The sequence below is a fragment of the Heterodontus francisci genome, chromosome 9 (genome assembly GCF_036365525.1).
Source record: "Heterodontus francisci isolate sHetFra1 chromosome 9, sHetFra1.hap1, whole genome shotgun sequence".
In the NCBI taxonomy this organism is placed as follows: domain Eukaryota; kingdom Metazoa; phylum Chordata; class Chondrichthyes; order Heterodontiformes; family Heterodontidae; genus Heterodontus; species Heterodontus francisci.
The window spans coordinates 100,025,970-100,045,215 of NC_090379.1; the positions used below are offsets into that span (position 1 = coordinate 100,025,970).

The 19,246-nt window shown below is 45.3% G+C and overlaps 1 protein-coding gene across 1 annotated transcript in view; it reads right to left on the minus strand.

Annotated features, from left to right (window-relative positions):
- LOC137373937 (bcl-2-modifying factor-like) overlaps window positions 1-19,246 on the minus strand; it is a 76,677-nt gene that overhangs the window by 21,240 nt on the left and 36,191 nt on the right. The window contains exon 3 of the mRNA XM_068039587.1: window positions 10,826-11,010. Within this exon, the coding sequence (XP_067895688.1) occupies window positions 10,826-11,010 (185 nt within the window). The remainder of the gene's footprint in view (window positions 1-10,825; window positions 11,011-19,246) is intronic.

Sequence of the window (19,246 nt, forward strand, 5' to 3'; positions counted from 1 at the left end):
ATTATTCTTGACTGTCAGTCAAACAGGCCTTTCCCCCAACTCCAGTACTTTTATAATGAATGACTAAAACTGCTCAAAGAAAATGAAAAAAAAACACAACTTTGTTTAATGCCCCTAAGATTTTTCTCCCTTAGTTGCTTACAGCAGTGTCCTGGAGACTATTCTTCAATTATTGGAAAATCGTGGAGGAGTGGTAGCCCGACTGAAGCAAGGCCCAAGCTGTGTGATGTTTAGTTTGCAGTGGTAAAAGCAAGTGTCATTTGAGATGACTCAAAGCATAGCGGTCAAACAGGATGCCGATAGTTCCTCCCGTGGCTCACATCCATACAGACCAGAAGGCCCTGGTTCAGTCCCAAATTCTGTGCTGATCTCAGCACAAGATGGCCCCAGCTGACACTATGGGTAAATACACAAGCAGAATAGCCACATGGAGTTGGAAGAGCTCTGCCCCGCTCTGAGTTAGCTGGGGTAGCAGGAGGAAGTGCTACGACCGTAGGATGTCGATTGCTCCTCCTGTGCCTCATGTCTATACAGACCAGAAGGCCCCAGGCTCAGATTACCAACTCTGGTTGGCTGTATTCCTGGAGGTTTCCTCACATGACCAGCATAGTCAAACAGCCTGCTTATTTCCTATTTCCAATATTTCTATAACTATTAAACAGAAGGGTTCAAAGAATATGAAAAAAATCAATTTTTTTTAATGCCCCTCTGATTTTCCTCAAGGATTGCCCGCAGCAACCCCAGAAGCTTTTTCTTTAATTCCTGGAGACTGCTGGGCAATCCTGGAGTATCGGCAACCCTACCCCAGGTTCAATCTAAAGCGTGTGCTCATCTACCTGATCTCAGCCAAGGCTTAGGCACAGCCAGATTATCAGTTCTAATTACTCACCAGCGCGTTCTGCTGGAATACACGTGTGTGTGGGCATTGAGTGGTGGAGGGGTGGGTTAGGGGGTGGTATGCAGATGGTCAATTTGTGGGTGCATCCAGAACATCACCAGCCATTATAATGCCTGCTACCATTGACTCCCTGGGTGCCCATGTGAAGAAGATGTTTTTGTACAGGGGAGTGGTACACTGCCCGCAAAGGGTTGGTGCATTGAGGAGAGGGCAAAATTGGTATTCTGCTCAAGAGCTCACATGTACCAACTGAATGAAGGTGGCATCTGATCATTAGGAACGGGAAATGAGGAAGTGGAGCCGAACGAGTGTGAATCTGATTACCAGGAACTGGGAATGCGGAAAAGAGGAAATGGAGACTGAAGAATGGAAATTTGATTTGGTTGTTTTTTTTTATGATGGTTTGTAGCTCTATATTGATTGGTGGTGGGAGCTTGCTGTGCACAAATTGGCTGCCAAATTTCCTACATTACAAAAGTGACTATGCTTCAAATGTATTCCATTGGCTGTAAAGCACTTTGAGACATCATGAAAGGTGCAATATAAATAGGCGCCTGGTTGCTCCTCCGTCTGCCTTTCTTCTGGAACAATGCATTGGTCAGAATTTTGGACATTATGGGGTAGGGTTTCCGCTTGGTTGCGCTGGTTTTATTGGCGCAATTTGTCTGAAAACAGTATAACTGGCACAAAAGATCGTGAAATTTTAAGCACAAATTACATGCAGCACAACTCAAGGTTCCGCAATCTTTTACACTAGTTTAGAAAACATGGTGCTAAAAACAGATCATGCCCATAAGACTGGCCACGCCCCTCCTGATGAATTAATCACCTTTGGGAGTTTCCGTCAATTACACTCATTTGCAGGCCCTCGAGGAGGTTCTAAAAATTAAGCTGATTATTTTGGGCAAGGACACTAACAGGTATGTTTTAAAAGCTCCTGAATGTAATTTTAAAAAATTTATTACGAAACAGACCATTGTACCTCGATATAACTAGCAAACAGATCTGTATATATTTTAAAAAGTAATTTTCAGTGATTTAAATTCACGTTCCTCATGTGTAGTGGGCTGACACTGTGATTTTTGTGGTAAACCCATTTTCAGCCGTATTAATCAAACTGCACCAAATTACCACTCTTAAATATATCAAGGAATATTTTTAAGGCAATGTTCTTTAAAACTTACTCTGTTAAAATGCTGCCCGTTTGTGCTGGTTCATGGCAGATTTCACATTCGGAGATATGGAGATGAGTGTGAGTGGAAACTCAGTGGCAGGGGTTGGGACAGGGGTGGGGGGATGGGGAATAAAACACTTTTGAAAACCAGTGCAGTTTTGAACACAATTTGCATCCAGACCACCGATTGCGTGATTGCGCTTCAAGCAGAACCTCCACTCCTCAGACTTTAGCATTGGCTCACTAGTGGAAACAGCCAATCCGGCTTCACAACAACAACTGGCATTTATATAGTGTCTTTAACTGAGTAAAAGCTTTCCAAGGCGCTTAACAGGGCAGGAGGAGGCGACAAAGATAGGGAGGGGCAAGGCCAGGGAAGGCATTTGAACACAGCAATGAAAATGTTAAAACTGACGTGTTGCCGGACCAGGTGCCAATGCAGGCCAGAGAGTACAGCGAGTGATGGGTAAACGGGACAGTGTGGGTTTGGATGAGTTCAAGTTTACGGCTTCATAATTCATGCTTCAATATGTCCCTTCAGGAAAGCAAAGGGTTAATAGGCCTGCAGATGCTCAGACAACTCCGGCTAGCTACACAAGAGGGGATGAGTCACTGGTTGCCCTTTGGTAAAGTCCTGAGGGCAAAACATGAACAGAGACTTTGCATTGCAGATATAAATCGCACAGTGAAGCTTTATGTGCACAAACGCTCAACTTTCAGATTAGCAACACTATTACAGGTGTTACGCACCACTGACAACCGACCCTCCCCCACCCCACCGCAGCCTTAAGCACAATAGAACACTGAGATCACTTCCAGCAGCAGGCAGACTTTGATTAAAAAACAACAAACACTTCCTTTCAAGTGGGAGTAGAGTGCTGGCAGAAATCGCTTGCACAGATTTAAGAGCAACAAATATCTCACCGCCTTTGCTGTCTGTTTCATGAGAAGGTGGGGTGATCACAGTACTAGTCACTGCATGGATCACACTAGCCATAGTCACAGTGCTGGGGACAGGGGAGACAGTAGTGTGCTGGTAATGTCACAGGACTGGTAATCCAGAGGCCCAGGCTAATGCCCTGGGGACACGTGCTCAAATTCCACCATGTCAGCTGGGGGAATTTAAATTCAATTAATTAATACAAATCTGGAATAGTCTCATTAATAGTGCCATAAAACTATCAATGATTGTTGTAAGAATCCATCTGGTTCACTAATGCTCTTGAAGGAAGGAAATCTGCTGTCCTTACCCAGTCTGGCCTACGAGTGACTCCAGACCCACTGCAATATGGTTGACTGTTAACTGCCCTCTGAAATGGCCTCGCAAACCACTCAGTTGTCAAGGGCAATAAGGATTGGGCAACAAATGCTGGCCTTGCCAGCGATGCCCACATCCCATGAAAAGAATTTTTAAAAGTGCCACATTAGCTATAGTCACCACATGCCTGTATCACAGTGAAGTGCAGTCACTGTTCTAGTGTAGGAAACCTAGCTCCCAATAGCACACAGCAAGCTCCCACAAACAGCAATGACGTTATAATCAGAAATTCTGTTTTAGTGATATCGATTGAGGGATAAATATTGGCCAGGACACCAACTCCTCTGCTATTCTTCAAAATAGAGCTCTGCTAGCTTCTGCATTATCCTGGCAGACAGGGCCTTGGTTTAACATCTCATCCAAAAGAAACCATGGTATTCTTGAAGAAGTGGATGTCAGATGAGAGCTCTGCTGATGAACAGTCTGCCCTTATTCCCTGTGTAAGATCGCACATAGAGACATCCCCCTGCAGTGAGGTGCCAGAGTTGCTGCTGGGATCCAGGAACTGCAGCCCAACAAAACCAGGGGTCCAATTTTCTGAGTTTACCTAACTGTGAGGGGCCTCACTCACTGACTGTGCATTTAAAGAAATCACAGGGTGGGCGCCCCACAGATTCTGTCAATGGGTAGGGAGCGGTGGCAGTGTGAGATGCACTGGAGAGGACATCCAGACGGAGGCACAACCCAGAAAACGAGCCCCACTGTCACAACTGGAGCGCAGCGAATTGAGGGCCATACTGCCTTGCAATATGTTTTAAACAGCAGCTGGTGCAGTGATGGGAGCCTCCGTTTCAACTCCGCTCACCTCTACCCTCATCCCACCTCCATTCCCACTCCATCCCATCCCTTCCCCCTCCCCCATCACATCTCCTTTTCCCTGTCCTCACCCATCACTTTCCCCCTCCCCCATCCCATCACCTATTCCAACCCATCCCCTCCCCTTACCCCATCCCATCGCCTTCCCCCTCCCCCATCCCATCGCCTTCTCTCTTCCCCCTCCCATCCCCTTCCCCCTCCCCCAACCCATCCCTTTCCCCCTCCCCATCCTATCCCCTTTCCCCTCCCCCAACCCATCTCCTTCCTCTTCCCCACTCTTACCGCTTTCCCCAAACAACCCTCTCTCGCAAGCTCTCCCCCTCTCCCCCACCCCTCCCATCTCCCCCACCTCTTTCCCCACTCCTCCCTCTCTCCTTTCCCGTGGTAATGAGCACAGCCTCAGGAAGCTGCAACTGCAGCTTAGAGCAGCAATCTCCGAACTGCAACATCTTTAGTGGTGTCAAGCAGCCAAAGGGTTAAAGGGTGCCGTTGCCTGCAGGACCCGGCTGTGTGAGGTCACTCGAGGGCATAACACAGGTTCTGCTTGACATGCAGACTTAAGAGAAACAGCAAGACACTGGTGGATTGAGCAGAGCATTTACCGATGACCCCAAGCTTGCAGTGAGGTCGGTGAGAGGGAGGTCCGAGGGCTTGCCCCCACATGCCTCACTCCTGGTGTTTATCGCTACCACAATCAGTGCCCGCGTGTACAGACCGATGGGGAAGCAAGTTGGTGTGGGTAGTCTGGGGCCAGTCATGCTGGCAGCTGGAGTGATGACTCAACCCCTAAATATAGAGCAGCATATAAACACAGACAAGACACGCAGACAGGAGCAGTCAGCACAAGGCTAATCTGCCGCACGCACCAGTTACAAAGGCATCATTGTGTAAGACCAGTCACTGAGGCCCATTGCTGATAAGAACTCACCGTTGATTAAGCAAAGCAGGTTAAAGTACTGCAGCAGCCCTCAGCTCACCCGCTCCCAGGGAACATGGGTGCTTGCCTCAGGGCACTGGGTTATCCCCTCATGTTAAAAATCTATCAGGGGTCCTGTCACCTCACCCTAACGCCACCGTCAGCTCACTGCCCCCATGGCCTATACCCTTGCCCTGCCGTCACTCAGGATGAGATGGTGGGGCGGGGGCTGCAGATAGACAGGTGATCCGGCCTGAGTAATTCTTGGCTTGCTTCATGTTCCAAACAGTGACCCTGGATGAGTCCCACTACACTTCTGATTGAGGCTTTGGGAGGGAGGGAAGAGGTAAACTTTTCTTCAAAGTACTCTGCAACTGTCCATTGGCAAAAAGTATAAAAATATCCATTAAAGACACATATATACATACATATATATATTTTGTAGATATGATAAATATACATCAGTAAAACAGATTATCTGCTAATTTATTGCTTGCTGTTTGTGGGAGCTTTCTGTGTATTTGGCTTCTATGTTTTCCTACATTACACTTTAAAAATTACTTCATTGGCTGTAAAGCACTTTGGGCCATGCCAAGGTCAGGAACAATGGAAGCTCGTTCTTTCTTTAATACAGACCCATTTTTTTCCCCAGGAGACAATATCACGCCTCTTGTTATTGGTGGAAGAATGACAGTAATGATCCCGAAGACGAATATTAATTCCCGGTCACTGTCTACACTATCTGGGATCACACATGAAGAAAGGGCAGCTGGCAAACTTTGCTGAATGGTGCAGGTGCTTGTGGAACTGTACCTCAAAATTAGCCTGCATATTCGGGTAGCGAAGGGAAGGAAACCAGGGAGATGGGAAGGGAGCATATCCCACAAGTGCGGGTGAACGGGATTATATCAGACCATATTATCTACCTAAATCTATTGATTGGGCAGAAAATAGCATGGCAGATCATTTCAGTCACATGTAAACAGAATTCCCAAAGGTCTCCACCATTTGGATTCTTCTAGTGTCATGTCTAGGTTTGTCGTAGACCAATTTATCGAGATTGATTGCCAAGATTAGACACCAACTCCATCATTGTTGTATCATGTGACTACCAGGATGAAAGGAGATCAACTGGATGGAGCTTGTGTTTTTTCCATCTAGCAATTCCTATGTCCCAATGCCAAGCCCTTGTGGTCAGTGTAGAAGAGACATTGATTGCATCACATCAAGCGATTGGATCACATCAAGCGATTGGCAGTTAGTTCCAGACAGTAACTCTCATGGTTTATTGGAGGATGTACAAAGGGGCTCGATGGTTTACCAAAGATAAACCACTAACTTATGCTCTTGATTCATTCGTGGTTTAATTTTACCATCAGTCACCGGGTCCCTTGGTATGTTTTGTTTCAAAATACAACAGATAATTCTGCAGCTTTATTCAAGTGCACTCTTTCGATTCTGGTTTCTTGTGCATCCCTGATTCTTTTTGCCCCACCATTGGCTGCCATGCCTTCAGATGCCTAGGCCTTGAATTCAGGAATTCCCTCCCTAACCCTCTTCACCTCTCTACCACTCTCTCATTTAAATTGCTCCTTAAAACCTAACTTTTTGACCAAGCTTTTGGTCATCTGTCCTAATGTATCTTTATGCAGCTGAGTGTCAAACTACACTCCTGTGGTGAGCCTTTGGATGTTTTGTCATGTTAAAATATAAATACAAGTTATTGTTGTTTTCTCAATCCTGACACATAGCAGCTTTACTCTATGGGGATTTACCCAATAGAAGGACTTGCTGTGATCAGATGATAAGTGATTCCCCTAAGGGGATGGTGGTCCTCATTTGTGGTGGGGGAGGAAGGGGAGGATTGGTAAGGACAGGTGGTGCCATTGCCAAAGAGTGCCCAAAAAAACAGCCCCCCCACTCCACCTCCCACCACCCCAGAATCCACTGGGAGGCTGTCAGTACTTAGCTGGTGGTCTCGACATGGCGGAGGACACTCCACCACCGCTGGTAAAATGCCAGCAGAAGTGGGAAGAGGCCCTTAATTGGCCACTCTTAAGTGACTCAATTGGGCTTCGTGCAGGTGGACCGTCTGTAACCTTTCCCGCTGCTGGCAAAATGGCATGGCAGCGGGAAGGCGGCAGGCATGCCACCCAATGCCTTCCCATACAATTTTGCCAACCTTCTCACCTCCCAGCCTGTGACCAAAGGCCCCATAAAATTCCAGCCCTTAATGCTGAGATCTGCGAAGCAGAAATTGAACACGAGACCCACACTGGTGTGTGCATTTGAACCTAGAGGGTAGTTGTGAAGTGGCACTGATATACTGCAGTGTGCTCAGTTTGCAGATCAAAAAAAGAAAGAACTTGCACGAATATAACACATTGATGACTGCATGGTGTTGAGCTCCATTTGCAAGTCCTTGGATAATGAAACAGTGGGATATGATCCCACAACCTTCTGGCTCAAAGCGAGAGTGCAACCACTGAGCCACAACTGACAGCTTGTAAGTATAGTTGGGCGATGGGCAGTATGGGGGCAAGTCTTCCATAATCATTGTCATAACAATAATCTCCAAAAAATAAATCTTGCATCAAATATCAGAAGATGGGTACAGATGAGGTAGATCCTTTGACCCACCTTACAAAATCTACAATCAACTGATGGAATCAAGACTGTTCATGTTTTTTGTCCTTGATAGATAGATCGATAGATAGATAAATCATTAAAGCATATTGTTGAAGAAGTATGGAGATACTGTAAACTGCATCTGATCAGAGAATGCTTGATGTGAACACTGCATTACAAACGCTAGAAAACATATTCTATTCTCCAGTACAAATCTCCTGACTGATAGGAGAAAACATCAAGAGAATTGGACATATGCAAGCGTGGCAATATTGTATAGAATCTCATTGCATAGAAAGAAGCCATTCGCTCATCGTGCCTGTGCCAGCTCTTTGAAAGAGTCCCAGTCTCCTTGCTCTTTCCCCATTGCCCCATTTCATGGTGCAGTGTAATACACAAGAGGGTTAATACTGTAAAGATTCAAATCTTGTCCTTGTGTTTAAATACAGCATACAGATCATTTTCTATTAGAAACTGAAATCTACTATTATTAAAAGGTTTTTGTTGGCTTTTATATTATAAAAAGCACAAAGAAACCACAAACTATAGGTTTCAGCGAGCCTATTGTAGGTAATAAAGATCAGAGAATAAAAATGGTCTCTGTGGGCTCTTTGCTTACACACACAGAACAGACACTAATCCTACCATCCAGTTTTAATCAAGCATTTCTCTTTGCATGTCAACTGTCTCTGGCTGGCACACTGCCACATGTCCTGGCATCAAGCTGGGGCTATTAATACTAGCTGCTAACAGTTGGCACAGACTGCATGGATGCATCATTCAAGTGGAGTTACCTGTACCTCCCACCAGCACACATTCTTCAGGCCAAACTGCAGCATCCAATTACATAAGATGGATCAATGAGACATTAAGCAAGACAATTAGTAACTGTCTCTGAGCCTTGATGTGAAAGCTGACGGGCTTAGAAAAATGGCCTCACATAGGGTTAGTCACACTGTTTGAGGTATAAATGTTTGGAGCCTCCTGTTAATTCAGGGCAGTAAAGGCTATTCATTGTGGAAGAAAGGAAGAAATCCCTTTCCCGTTTACTGCCACTGAATAGCATTCTAATAGAATTACATAGCATTTACAGCACAGAAACAGGCCATTCGGCCCAACTGGTCCATGCCAGTATTTATGTTCCATATCAGCCTCCCCCTCCTTACATCATCTAATCTTTTCAGCATATCCTTCTTTCCCTTTCTCCCTCATGTACTTATCTAGTTTCCCCGTGAATGCATCTATCCTATTCATTTCAGCTACTCAATATAGTAGCAAGTTCAACATTCTAACCACTCTGAGTAAAGAAGTTTCTCCTGAATTCCTTATTGGATTTATTAGTGTCTATCTTACACTGTGCCAACTGTGCAACAGCCCCGACAAACAAATTTCTCTGCAGCACCTGTGGAAGAGCCTGTCACTCTAAAATTGGCCTTTATAGCCACTCCAGGCGCTGCTTCACAAACCACTGACCACCTCCAGGCGCGTATCCATTGTCTCTCGAGATAAGGAGGCCCAAAAGAAAGAAAGAAGAAAGAATCTTACATTATAGTTTTGGACTCCGCACAAGTGGAAACACCATCTCTACACCTACCCTTTCAAGTACCTTCACTATTCTAAAGACCTCTATCAGGTCATACCTCAGCCATCTCTTTTACAGAGAAAAAAGCCTCAGCCTGTTCAGTTCTCACTTCTGGTATCAATCTTCCAAATCTTTTTTGCACCTTGATATCCTTTTTCTAATATGGAAACCAGAACTGTGCAAAGTAGTCCAAGTGTGGTCTAACTAATATTCAATGTAAACTGAACAGAACTTCTCTGATTTTCAATTCTATTCCTCTAAAATGAACCCAGAGATTTGTTTATATTTTTATGGGCATATTAACTCGTATTGCTAATTTTACAGATCCCTCTACTTCTCTAAAATAAAAGCAAAATACTGCGGATGCTGGAAATCTGAAATAAAAACAAGAAATGCTGGAACCACTCAGCAGGTCTGGCAGCATCTGTGGAGAGAGAAGCAGAGTTAACGTTTCGAAACGTTAACTCTGTTTCTCTTTCCACAGATGCTGCCAGATCCTCTACTTCTCTACCCCATTCAAATGCTTATTACCCAAGCTTATTCCTCCTACAAAATGCATCACCTCACACCTACCTGTATTGAAACTCACTTGCCAATTACATGCCAATTCTGCAAGTTTATTAGTGTCTTCTTGGATTTTATTGCAATCTTACTCTGTATTAACGATATCCCCAATTTGGTTTTGTCCGCAAATTTTGAAATTGTACTTCCGGTTCCCGAGTCCAAGTTATTTATGTAAATATTGAACAGCAGCGGTCCCAGCACCAATCCCTGTGGGACACCACTTCCCACCTTCTGCCAGAGCAGACCCCTCCCCATTTAAGCATTAAGTGCTCCATGTTTTACTCACAATGTCACTTAATAACCCCTCCCCTCGCACCCTGTGTTACTGACAGTATCTCAACTGATGTTAATCCAGCTCCCGCACACTGTCACTCAGTAACCCTACCCCCAGCACCCTGTGTTACTGACTGTATCTCTACTGATGTTAATCCAGATCCCTCACACTGTCACTCAGTAACCCTACCCCCAGCACCCTGTGTTACTGACTGTATCTCTACTGATGTTAATCCAGCTCCCGCAAACGGTCACTCAGTAACCCCTACCCCAGCACCCTGTGTTACTGACTTTATCTCTACTGATGTTAATCCAGCTCCCTCAAACGGTCACTCAGTAACCCCTACCCCAGCACCCTGTGTTACTGACTTTATCTCTACTGATGTTAATCCAGCTCCCTCAAACGGTCACTCAGTAACCCCTACCCCCAGCACCATGTGTTAATGACTGTATCTCTACTTTGGGGTCGGGGTGGGTGGTGCTGCAGCATGAGGCTGCATTCAAGCTTCTACATGTGCAAAAGAAATATCTCCATGAGGAGGGGTGCCTGGAGGAGGCAGAAGAAGTAACTGAGCACCTAACACTACCGTGTATCAAACCTGGATGGGTATTATCCTGATGTATTATCCCACCTCAGTTTGCAGTTTGGAACCTACCCTCTCCATGTAGGAGCTGTGGAACTGGTCCCCAATCTGCTGCAGTTTCTGCCCAATCCGAATCTCCACTCTCTCCTCTGGCTGCAAATCCATCGGAAGCCCATTCGTTCGATTGTGATGGGATGCTGTGCTGGCCCGCGGCACTTCAAAAACCTCGGAAAAATGCAGTCGATACCCTGCATTCCCTGTGGGAAAATACAATGAATCATAAACCAACATGTTTAAGTTTCTTCCCCTCAACCCTTCTTTCTCTATCTCGCTTTCTTAGGGACCGTCCTCAAAGGAAAACATTGGAAATCCGCTTTTGCGATGGATTTGTTAAAAGGATAATTCCAGCACAAAATTTCCGTGTGTCGCCCAGGTGATATAAGTGAAGGTTTCTGTTCATTCATCAGCATCGTTAAAATATCTCTTACCCTAAGAGTTGGACTCCAGATGTTACGTGCGAGGGCTCAATGACTAATAATGTATTTGTGATGACATCAGGGCAAGCTAGAGTCTCTCTTCCATAAAACAAATTGCTTAAATTGCTCTCTGTTTGCAATAGTCTCCTCCACACACATATACACACACATACGCAGACACATACATATACATGAACACACACACATACACACCCATATCCATATACACCATACAAACATATACACACGGACACACACATACATACAAACACAAACATAGGAACATGCACAGACATACATATACACAGACACAGACACACAGGAACACACACACAAGGTTGAATTTTATCATCCTCTAAGGTCGAGCAGGGTAGCGGGGAGCCTATAAAATTGCAAAGGAAGGCCGTGGGTGGCGTGCTCGTCGCTTTCCGGACGCCATTCAATTTAGTCAGGGGCGGGGTTGGTCCAGGACAGCTACTTAAGGGCTTCATCCCACCACCGCTGGCATTTAACCAGCACCAAGGGAGGCCTCTGCCACGTGGGGAGGCCTCCCATAAAACCAGCGGCCTCCCTGTGGGCAGGTAGGGGCCTCCTGCTTGGGCCATGAAGGGCCCCTGGCGGCAAAGGTCAGCAACACCCAACCCGCGCTCAACAATCACCCATGCCCACCCCTCGCCAGGGCCTGCCTGACTGGTCCCAGCAAACCTGCCCCCACTTACCTCCTCTCCGGGGCTCCAGCGCTGCTCCTGATCTGGGGCCTCCTGCAGTTCCAGCAGTGGCCACTGCTCCCGGTGACACTGCTGGGACTGCTGAGCTGCCAGCCCTCTGATTGGCCAGCAACTCTTGGAGGCGGGGTACCCGTCCTTAAAAGGGATGGGACCCCAGTGCCAGGCAGTTAATTGCCTGTGCACCATTAAATGCAGAGTTCTGCTTTTTAGTTTCTTTTTCTTTTCTTTCTAATTTCAGTGAACTGGAGAGAGATTAGTTAATGGAGGGCATCCTGACTTTGGCGAAGGTGTAAGAGGGGTAACAATTAGCTGCCCATTATACATCTCTCCTATTAACTTTGATGGAAAGGTAAATCAGAAAATCAGGACACATGTAATAGGCAGCTGATCCAATATCACCCGTTATACACTATTGCACAAAGTTAAAATGACACCCATTGAACTGACTGAGTTGGGCTTCAGGCATCCGACATAGAGGGCAATCATTTCTCTGCAAATTGGGGATAGCAGTCAGCGAGAACTAGGAAAAAGTAGGAGTGTCAGCAAACCCACTCCACCCTCCAAAACCCTACCACTGCCTCCCCACCGCCCCCGCACCCCACCCCCTTCCTGGTTTATAAAAATAGTTTTGATACAGTTTGACTGGGATGTTATTTTCTCCCTATCGCTCTTGAAAGTGCTCGTTCACCCTCCCCACTTCAACAGCATGCTCGAGCAGCCACGCTCATTCTCTTTATCTCACTCCTCCTTTAAGATGCTCCTTAAACCCTACCTCTTTGACCAATTTTTTTGGTCAACTGTCCTAATATTTCCTTTTGTCACTCCAGTGAAGTGCTTTGGGATGTTTTACTATGTTGCTAACTTTAAAAAAAAAAATTTCCATGTAAAAATTCAAAATCATGAAATGTGGAAAAAACAATCATAAGCATATTACATACTTCAAGATTAATGAGTGGATTTGCAGTACAACTGCTCACATAAATATATTGCTCTGCCAACAGGCTGTTTTGGGATGGCGTGTGCAATTATCATGCATAAAACTTATTCCAAGGTCAGCATGACTCTGGCAATTAGCAAGGAAATCATTAACCACAAGTTTACACTAAGAAAATATGAAAAAGAATGGACTGGATGTTACAAGGTTCTTTTTTTCCCCAGAAAGCTGTGAGCCTCTGGAGTACATTGCTGGCTGATGTGCTAGATGCTGACTCTCAGTATGCCGTCAAGAGGGAGCTGCACTAGTTCTTGGCTGGGGCAGAGACCGTATCATATCTTCTGGCACTTAGTTCCTCTGACCTCCTGGACTGGATTCTCAGCCAGAAGACAAGCAGACATTGTGAACTGACACACTGGCCGGAATTTTTCTAGCTCACTGCAAGCTTCAAAGATGGCAGGGCGCATGTGTGGGATTTGCCCCATGGAGCCGTGGCAGCCAATTTTACACGGAGAATGTCGGCCCCCAATGACATAGAGGGGATGGGTGCTCCATCCCTGGCAACGGCGTCTGGTGCCACCACACAGGTGCCGATGCCATTTTTAAAGAGTTTCCAGCTCGTCAGCTCGATTTACATTTTTAAAGGTACAGGTCATGAAAAGTTAAATTGAAAACATTATTAACAGTTTCAATCCCTGCTCCCACCTCCCCCCATGAGTAAAAACTTTATTAGTTGCCCTCTTCCCCCCCAAAAAAAACTGACGTTCCGATCCCGACCTTCCCTCCCGCCAACATTTATTAACTCTGACCTTTATCCCACCTGCCCCTAGACCAATCGGGACGGTTTCACCCCGCTCCCCCCCGCCGTGAAAACTTAACTTCTCCCCCTCCGCACCAGTGTTCCGCCTTGGATCTCTAAACGGACATTCGAAGGCACGGGAGTTCCAGCAACCAGCTGGAATATTGGAACCAGACGGTCATTATGGCAAGGTAAATATTAATTCCTTTACTTAAATAAACTAAAATATTTTAATTAGGTTTCCATCACCGAGCGGCAGGGGGCCACCACAAGGTCTCGCCACCGCCAGTAATATAGGCCGGGGCCTTCCTGGCGCTGAAGCCTGTGGCGGGCCTCTCCTGGAGCTATTTTCTGGGGCCCCCACCATGACCCCCGATATTGGGGGCTGGTAAAATCCAGCCCATTGTGCTGATGGAGTCAAACAACTGGAAGCTTTTGCTACTATTAATATTGTTATGAAAGTACTTCCATTTTTCATTACATTATGAGGACTCATGTTTTAAAATTGTGGATTTGGATTCCTATGGAGGACTGAAGTGATTACATAGATGTTGGACTTCTGTTTCTTTTAAATAAAAAGTCACAAAGTCACCAAGCCTTTGGGTCTTGGTTTAGAAACACACTTATTGGATGTCACATGTCTTCAGCTAAGTAAACAGGAAGAGCCTTGGTAACTCAGGGGAGTTGTTTATCGAGAAGTGGCATGCCAAGATTTATGGTGGTCAAGAGTTGGTTTCATTTTGGATATTGTTTTGAGTCAGTTGGGAGTCAGCCTGCTAAGAGAAAAGACACCAGTTCATCCTTTCTCCACCTCTATGAGAAACCCTGAGAATCCAGTGTGTGATAGCTGAAACCCCGGATGCTGCATTGCTTCTGGAAAGCCTGCCAGACTAATCCTCGATGTTGCCTGAAGAGAACTGCTCCGAAAGATCCCAGTGACAGTCGTCTACACGTATTTGGGACGGCAGAAAAGGGACAACTGATATCGTTCCATATCTTATCTTTTTCCTTCAAGAGTGAACAAGTCTTTGGCCAAAGTATTTTTTTGTCTTTTTTGGTAAAGGGATCTCTGCAGAGAAAATGCCTTCATTTTTCTTTAACCGGCGTGTTGTGTGTGCGTGTGTGTTGGGCTAATTTAAAAGGGAACTTTCATATTTCAATCTGTGTGTTAATGCTTTGCATCTTTACTGAATAAGTCTTGTTTTATAATAAATTAATAATTTTGTTGTTTATTAAAGAAACCTGGTTGGTGGATTTTATTCTAAAATAAAAATAGAGTGTATAATTGGCTGTATTGGTAACTGGGTAAACATTTAAATATATGTTGTGACCTGTGGAGAAGTGGAACTAGAGGAAGACAGTGCACTCCTCCCGCCTCAGTTGTAACAATATCATGCGCCCAAAAAAATTTGACAAACACACACTCAAAGATTGACACCGGAGCCACTGCAAACATCCTACCAGTCCGGATCCTGAAGGATATGTACCAGGGTCATTGGAAATTAATGTCACAACTGACAACTGCAAAGTTATCAGCATACAATGGGTCACACATCCCTTGCAGTGGCACACTGCAATGCAGCTATGGCAAATCGGCATGGAAACCACAAATATTTTACCTGGTAGATAAGAGTGGACCAGCACTGGCAGGACTACCAGTGTGCAAGGACCTCAACATTGTGACTATCCATGAGATCACCAAGGTACCCAATTCAGTAGAAGAGACCAAGGGTACCCGCATTGAGTCAGTCCAGGACCTACAACAAATGTACCTGGACAGGTTCGACTCCATAGGAGATTTCAAATGCGGTGCCGTACTACACCTCAGAAAGGATGCAATTCCGTCAATCCATCCTCCCAGAAAGTTCAGCGTACACAAGACAAACTTAAGCGAGAGTTGGATGATATGGAACGCAATGGCATCATCCATTGTGTGCACCATCACACAGACTGCTGCAGCTCAATTATGTGCGTTCTAAAGAAGGATGGAGCAATCAGAGTAAGTCTAGATTTGAGGCGTAAAAATCTCTCTATAAAGAGGTGCCCCCACAAGATTCCAACACTAGAGGAATTAAATCCCAAGTTCACAGGAACCAAATTCTTCACCAAGTTGGATGCTAAACATGGATATTGGTTGGTACACCTAGCTAAGGAATCTCACAAAGTCAACACCTTCAGGACACCATTTGGAATCTATTGCTTCCAGAGACTACCCTTCAGCTTACCTGAGTCAAGATCAAGAGCAGCACATGGACAGAATTATAGAAAACGTGCCTGGATGTATATGCATTGCCGATGATATTGTGGTAATCGGCAAAACCAAAGAAGAGCATGATTGAAATCTTCATTCACTGATGGCAGTAGCTCTTCATGAAGGGCTGGTTTTTAACAGCAAGAAGTGCCAGGTGAATGTAAGTCTGATCAATTTCTTTGGCTCCATCTATTCAGGTTGCGGAATCCATCCTGACCCAGGCAAAGTTGAAGATGTAAGGCATATGCCTACTCCACAAGACAAGGAAGACCTGCAGAGATGTCTTGGATTTTTCAACTTCTTGGCACCATACAGTCCAAATTTTTCTGACAAAGGATCATCACTGAGAGAGCTCTTAAAGAAAGACATATCATATGTATGGCAGGAGGACCATCAGTATATCATTGAGTCTCTCAAACAAGACAAATCCGAACAAGAATGAAGAAGTTCCGTGGGATCTATAAGTAGACAGCATGGACATAGAGGTGGAAGATGTGCTCAAAATCAATTTATTGCATTTTGATCAACACAAATGTGACCAACTACAATCAGAAGCAGCCAATGACCCACAACTGAAGCCTCTGTGGAGAGTCATCACAGAAGGGTGGCCTGATACAAGAAAAGAGGTGCCAGAAACCATCAGATGCTTTTGGCCTCACAGAGATGAACTCGGTATCTTGAGAGGCATCACCTTCAAGAGAAAACAAGTGATTGTGCCCAAAGCTCTCCGACAGGACATCTTGTCACAACTTCACCAAGGCCATATGGGCATAGAGCAAACCAGACGAATGGCACGAGACACTGTTTATTGATCAGCGATCAACAGTGACATTGAAAGGTTAGTGAGGATGTGTGAGGCATGCCAGAGCCACCTGCCACAACAACATAAAGAACCTCGACATCCTCACGAGATTCCATCAGTCCCTTGGTCCAAAATCGCCACTGATCTATTTTCCATTAATGGAGAAGACATTATCTTAGTAAATGATTATTTCTCCAAATTTCCAAATGTCAGACAGGTAAAAGACACTTCAAGCACCATCGTCACAGACACATTGAGTGCCATATTCAGTCTGCTCTGTACACCTGAAGAAATTATTTTTGACAATGGGCTGCTGTATATGGGCAGACCATTCAGGGATATGTGTGCCAAATGGGGCGTAAACCATGTGACATCCTCACCACATTACCCCAGATCTATTAGTCTTGCCAAGTGAATGGTTTGCATTGTTAAATTGCTTATCCTGATGTGGAGGATAACAAAACAAGATTTTCATGTTGCCATGCTCCACCTCAGAGCTACACCTATGGATATGGTCTTCCCATCACCAGCAGAGATCATGTTTGGCAGACAAGTGCGGAAAAATCTGCCAAGCCATCATCTGTCCAAATTCTCCGAGATGCAGCAGACACTGCTCGACAAACAAGGGAGAATGGAGATGGATCTACCTCAACGACACGTAGGACAAAAGGTCACGGTCATACACCCCACAATGAGAACATGGTTACCCGCAGAGGTATCCAAAGTATGCAGTGAACCTAGGTCGTACGAGGTTACAACATCTAACGGAGCTGGAAGGAAGGAACCAAAGCCAATTAAGAGAAGTTTGCAATATTCGAAAGAACACACTCCGACGATGAGGATGTGATGGAACAACAAGACAATGACCAATGCATTGACAACACATCTGCAAGTCATGAACAGCCAAGGGTGAAATTCACATCCCCAGAATGTTATATCATAACAAGATCTGGAAGAGTTGTCAAACCACCGAAACAATATATGGACTCTTAAGCTTCTGCACTCGTAAATTTTATAATCCTTGTCTTTATACTTGTAAATTTTATAATCTCTATCCCTGTATAACCAATTTTGATGTTATCCAATTTTATGTGTATTTACTTGGAGCATACAAGACTTATCTTTGGAAAGAAAGGGGATGTTATATGATCGCTTCAAGAGTGTTGTCCTTTTAAGAGCTCAGTATGCTAATGAGCTAAGTACCAGGATGCAGTCATGTGACTAGAAGCCAGCGTCACACTCCACAGCAACACCCTGGACAAAGTTCTGTATATAGTTTGCTCGGTACCAACGACATAGGCAGGAAGAGTGATGAGGTCCTGCAGGGGGAGTTTAGGGAGTTAGGTAGTAAGTTAAAAAACAGGACCTCTAGGGTTGTAATCTCTGGATTGCTCCCTGTGCCACGTGCCAGTGAAGCTAGAAATAGGAAGATAGTGCAGCTAAACACGTGGCTGAGCAGCTGGTGTAGAAGGGAGGGTTTCAGATATCTGGACCATTGGGATCTCTTCAGGGACAGATGGGACCTGTACAAGAAGGACGGGTTGCATCTAAACTGGAGGGACACGAATATCCTGGCTGCAAGGTTTGCTAGCGTCACTCGGGAGGGTTTAAACTAGTGTGGCAGGGGGGTGGGAACCAGAGCAGGAGGACAGCAAGTGAAATAAATGAGGAGAAGATAGTAAATAAGGCCAGTAGGACTAAGAGGAAGAGCAGGCAAGGAGATGTTGCTGAGCACAGCGGGACTGGTGGTCTGAAGTGCATTTGTTCCAATGCGAGAAGTATAACAGGTAAGGCAGATGAACTTAGAGCTTGGATTAGTACTTGGAAATATGATGTTGTTGCTATTACAGAGACTTGGTTGAGGGAAGGGCAGGATTGGCAGCTAAATGTTCCATGCTTTAGAAACTTCAGGTGGGATAGAGGGGGATGTAAAAGGGGTGGGGGAGTTGCATTACTGGTTAAGGAGAATATCACAGCTGTACTGCGGGAGGACACCTCAGAGGGATCATGCAGCGAGGCAATATGGGTGGAGCTCAGGAATAGGAAGGGTGCAGTCACGATGTTGGGGGTTTACTACAGGCCTCTCAACAGCCAGCGGGAGGTAGAGGAGCAGATATGCAGACAGATTTTGGAAAGATGTAAAGGTAACAGGGTTGTGGTGGTGGGTGATTTTAACTTCCCCTGGATTGACTAGGACTCACTTAGTGCTAGGGGCTTGGATGGGGCAGAATTTGTGAGGAGCATCCAGGAGGGCTTCTTGAAACAGTATGTAGATAGTCCAACTAGGGATGGGGCCATTCTGGACCTGGTATTGGGGAATGAGCCCGGCCAGGTGGTCGAAGTTTCAATGGGGGATCATTTCGGGAGCAGTGACCATAATTCTATAAGTTTTAAGGTACTTGTGAATAAGGTTAAGAGTAGTCCTCGGGTGAAGGTGCTAAATTGGGGGAAGGCTAATTATAACAATATTAGGCAGGAACTGAAGAATTTAGATTGGGGGCGG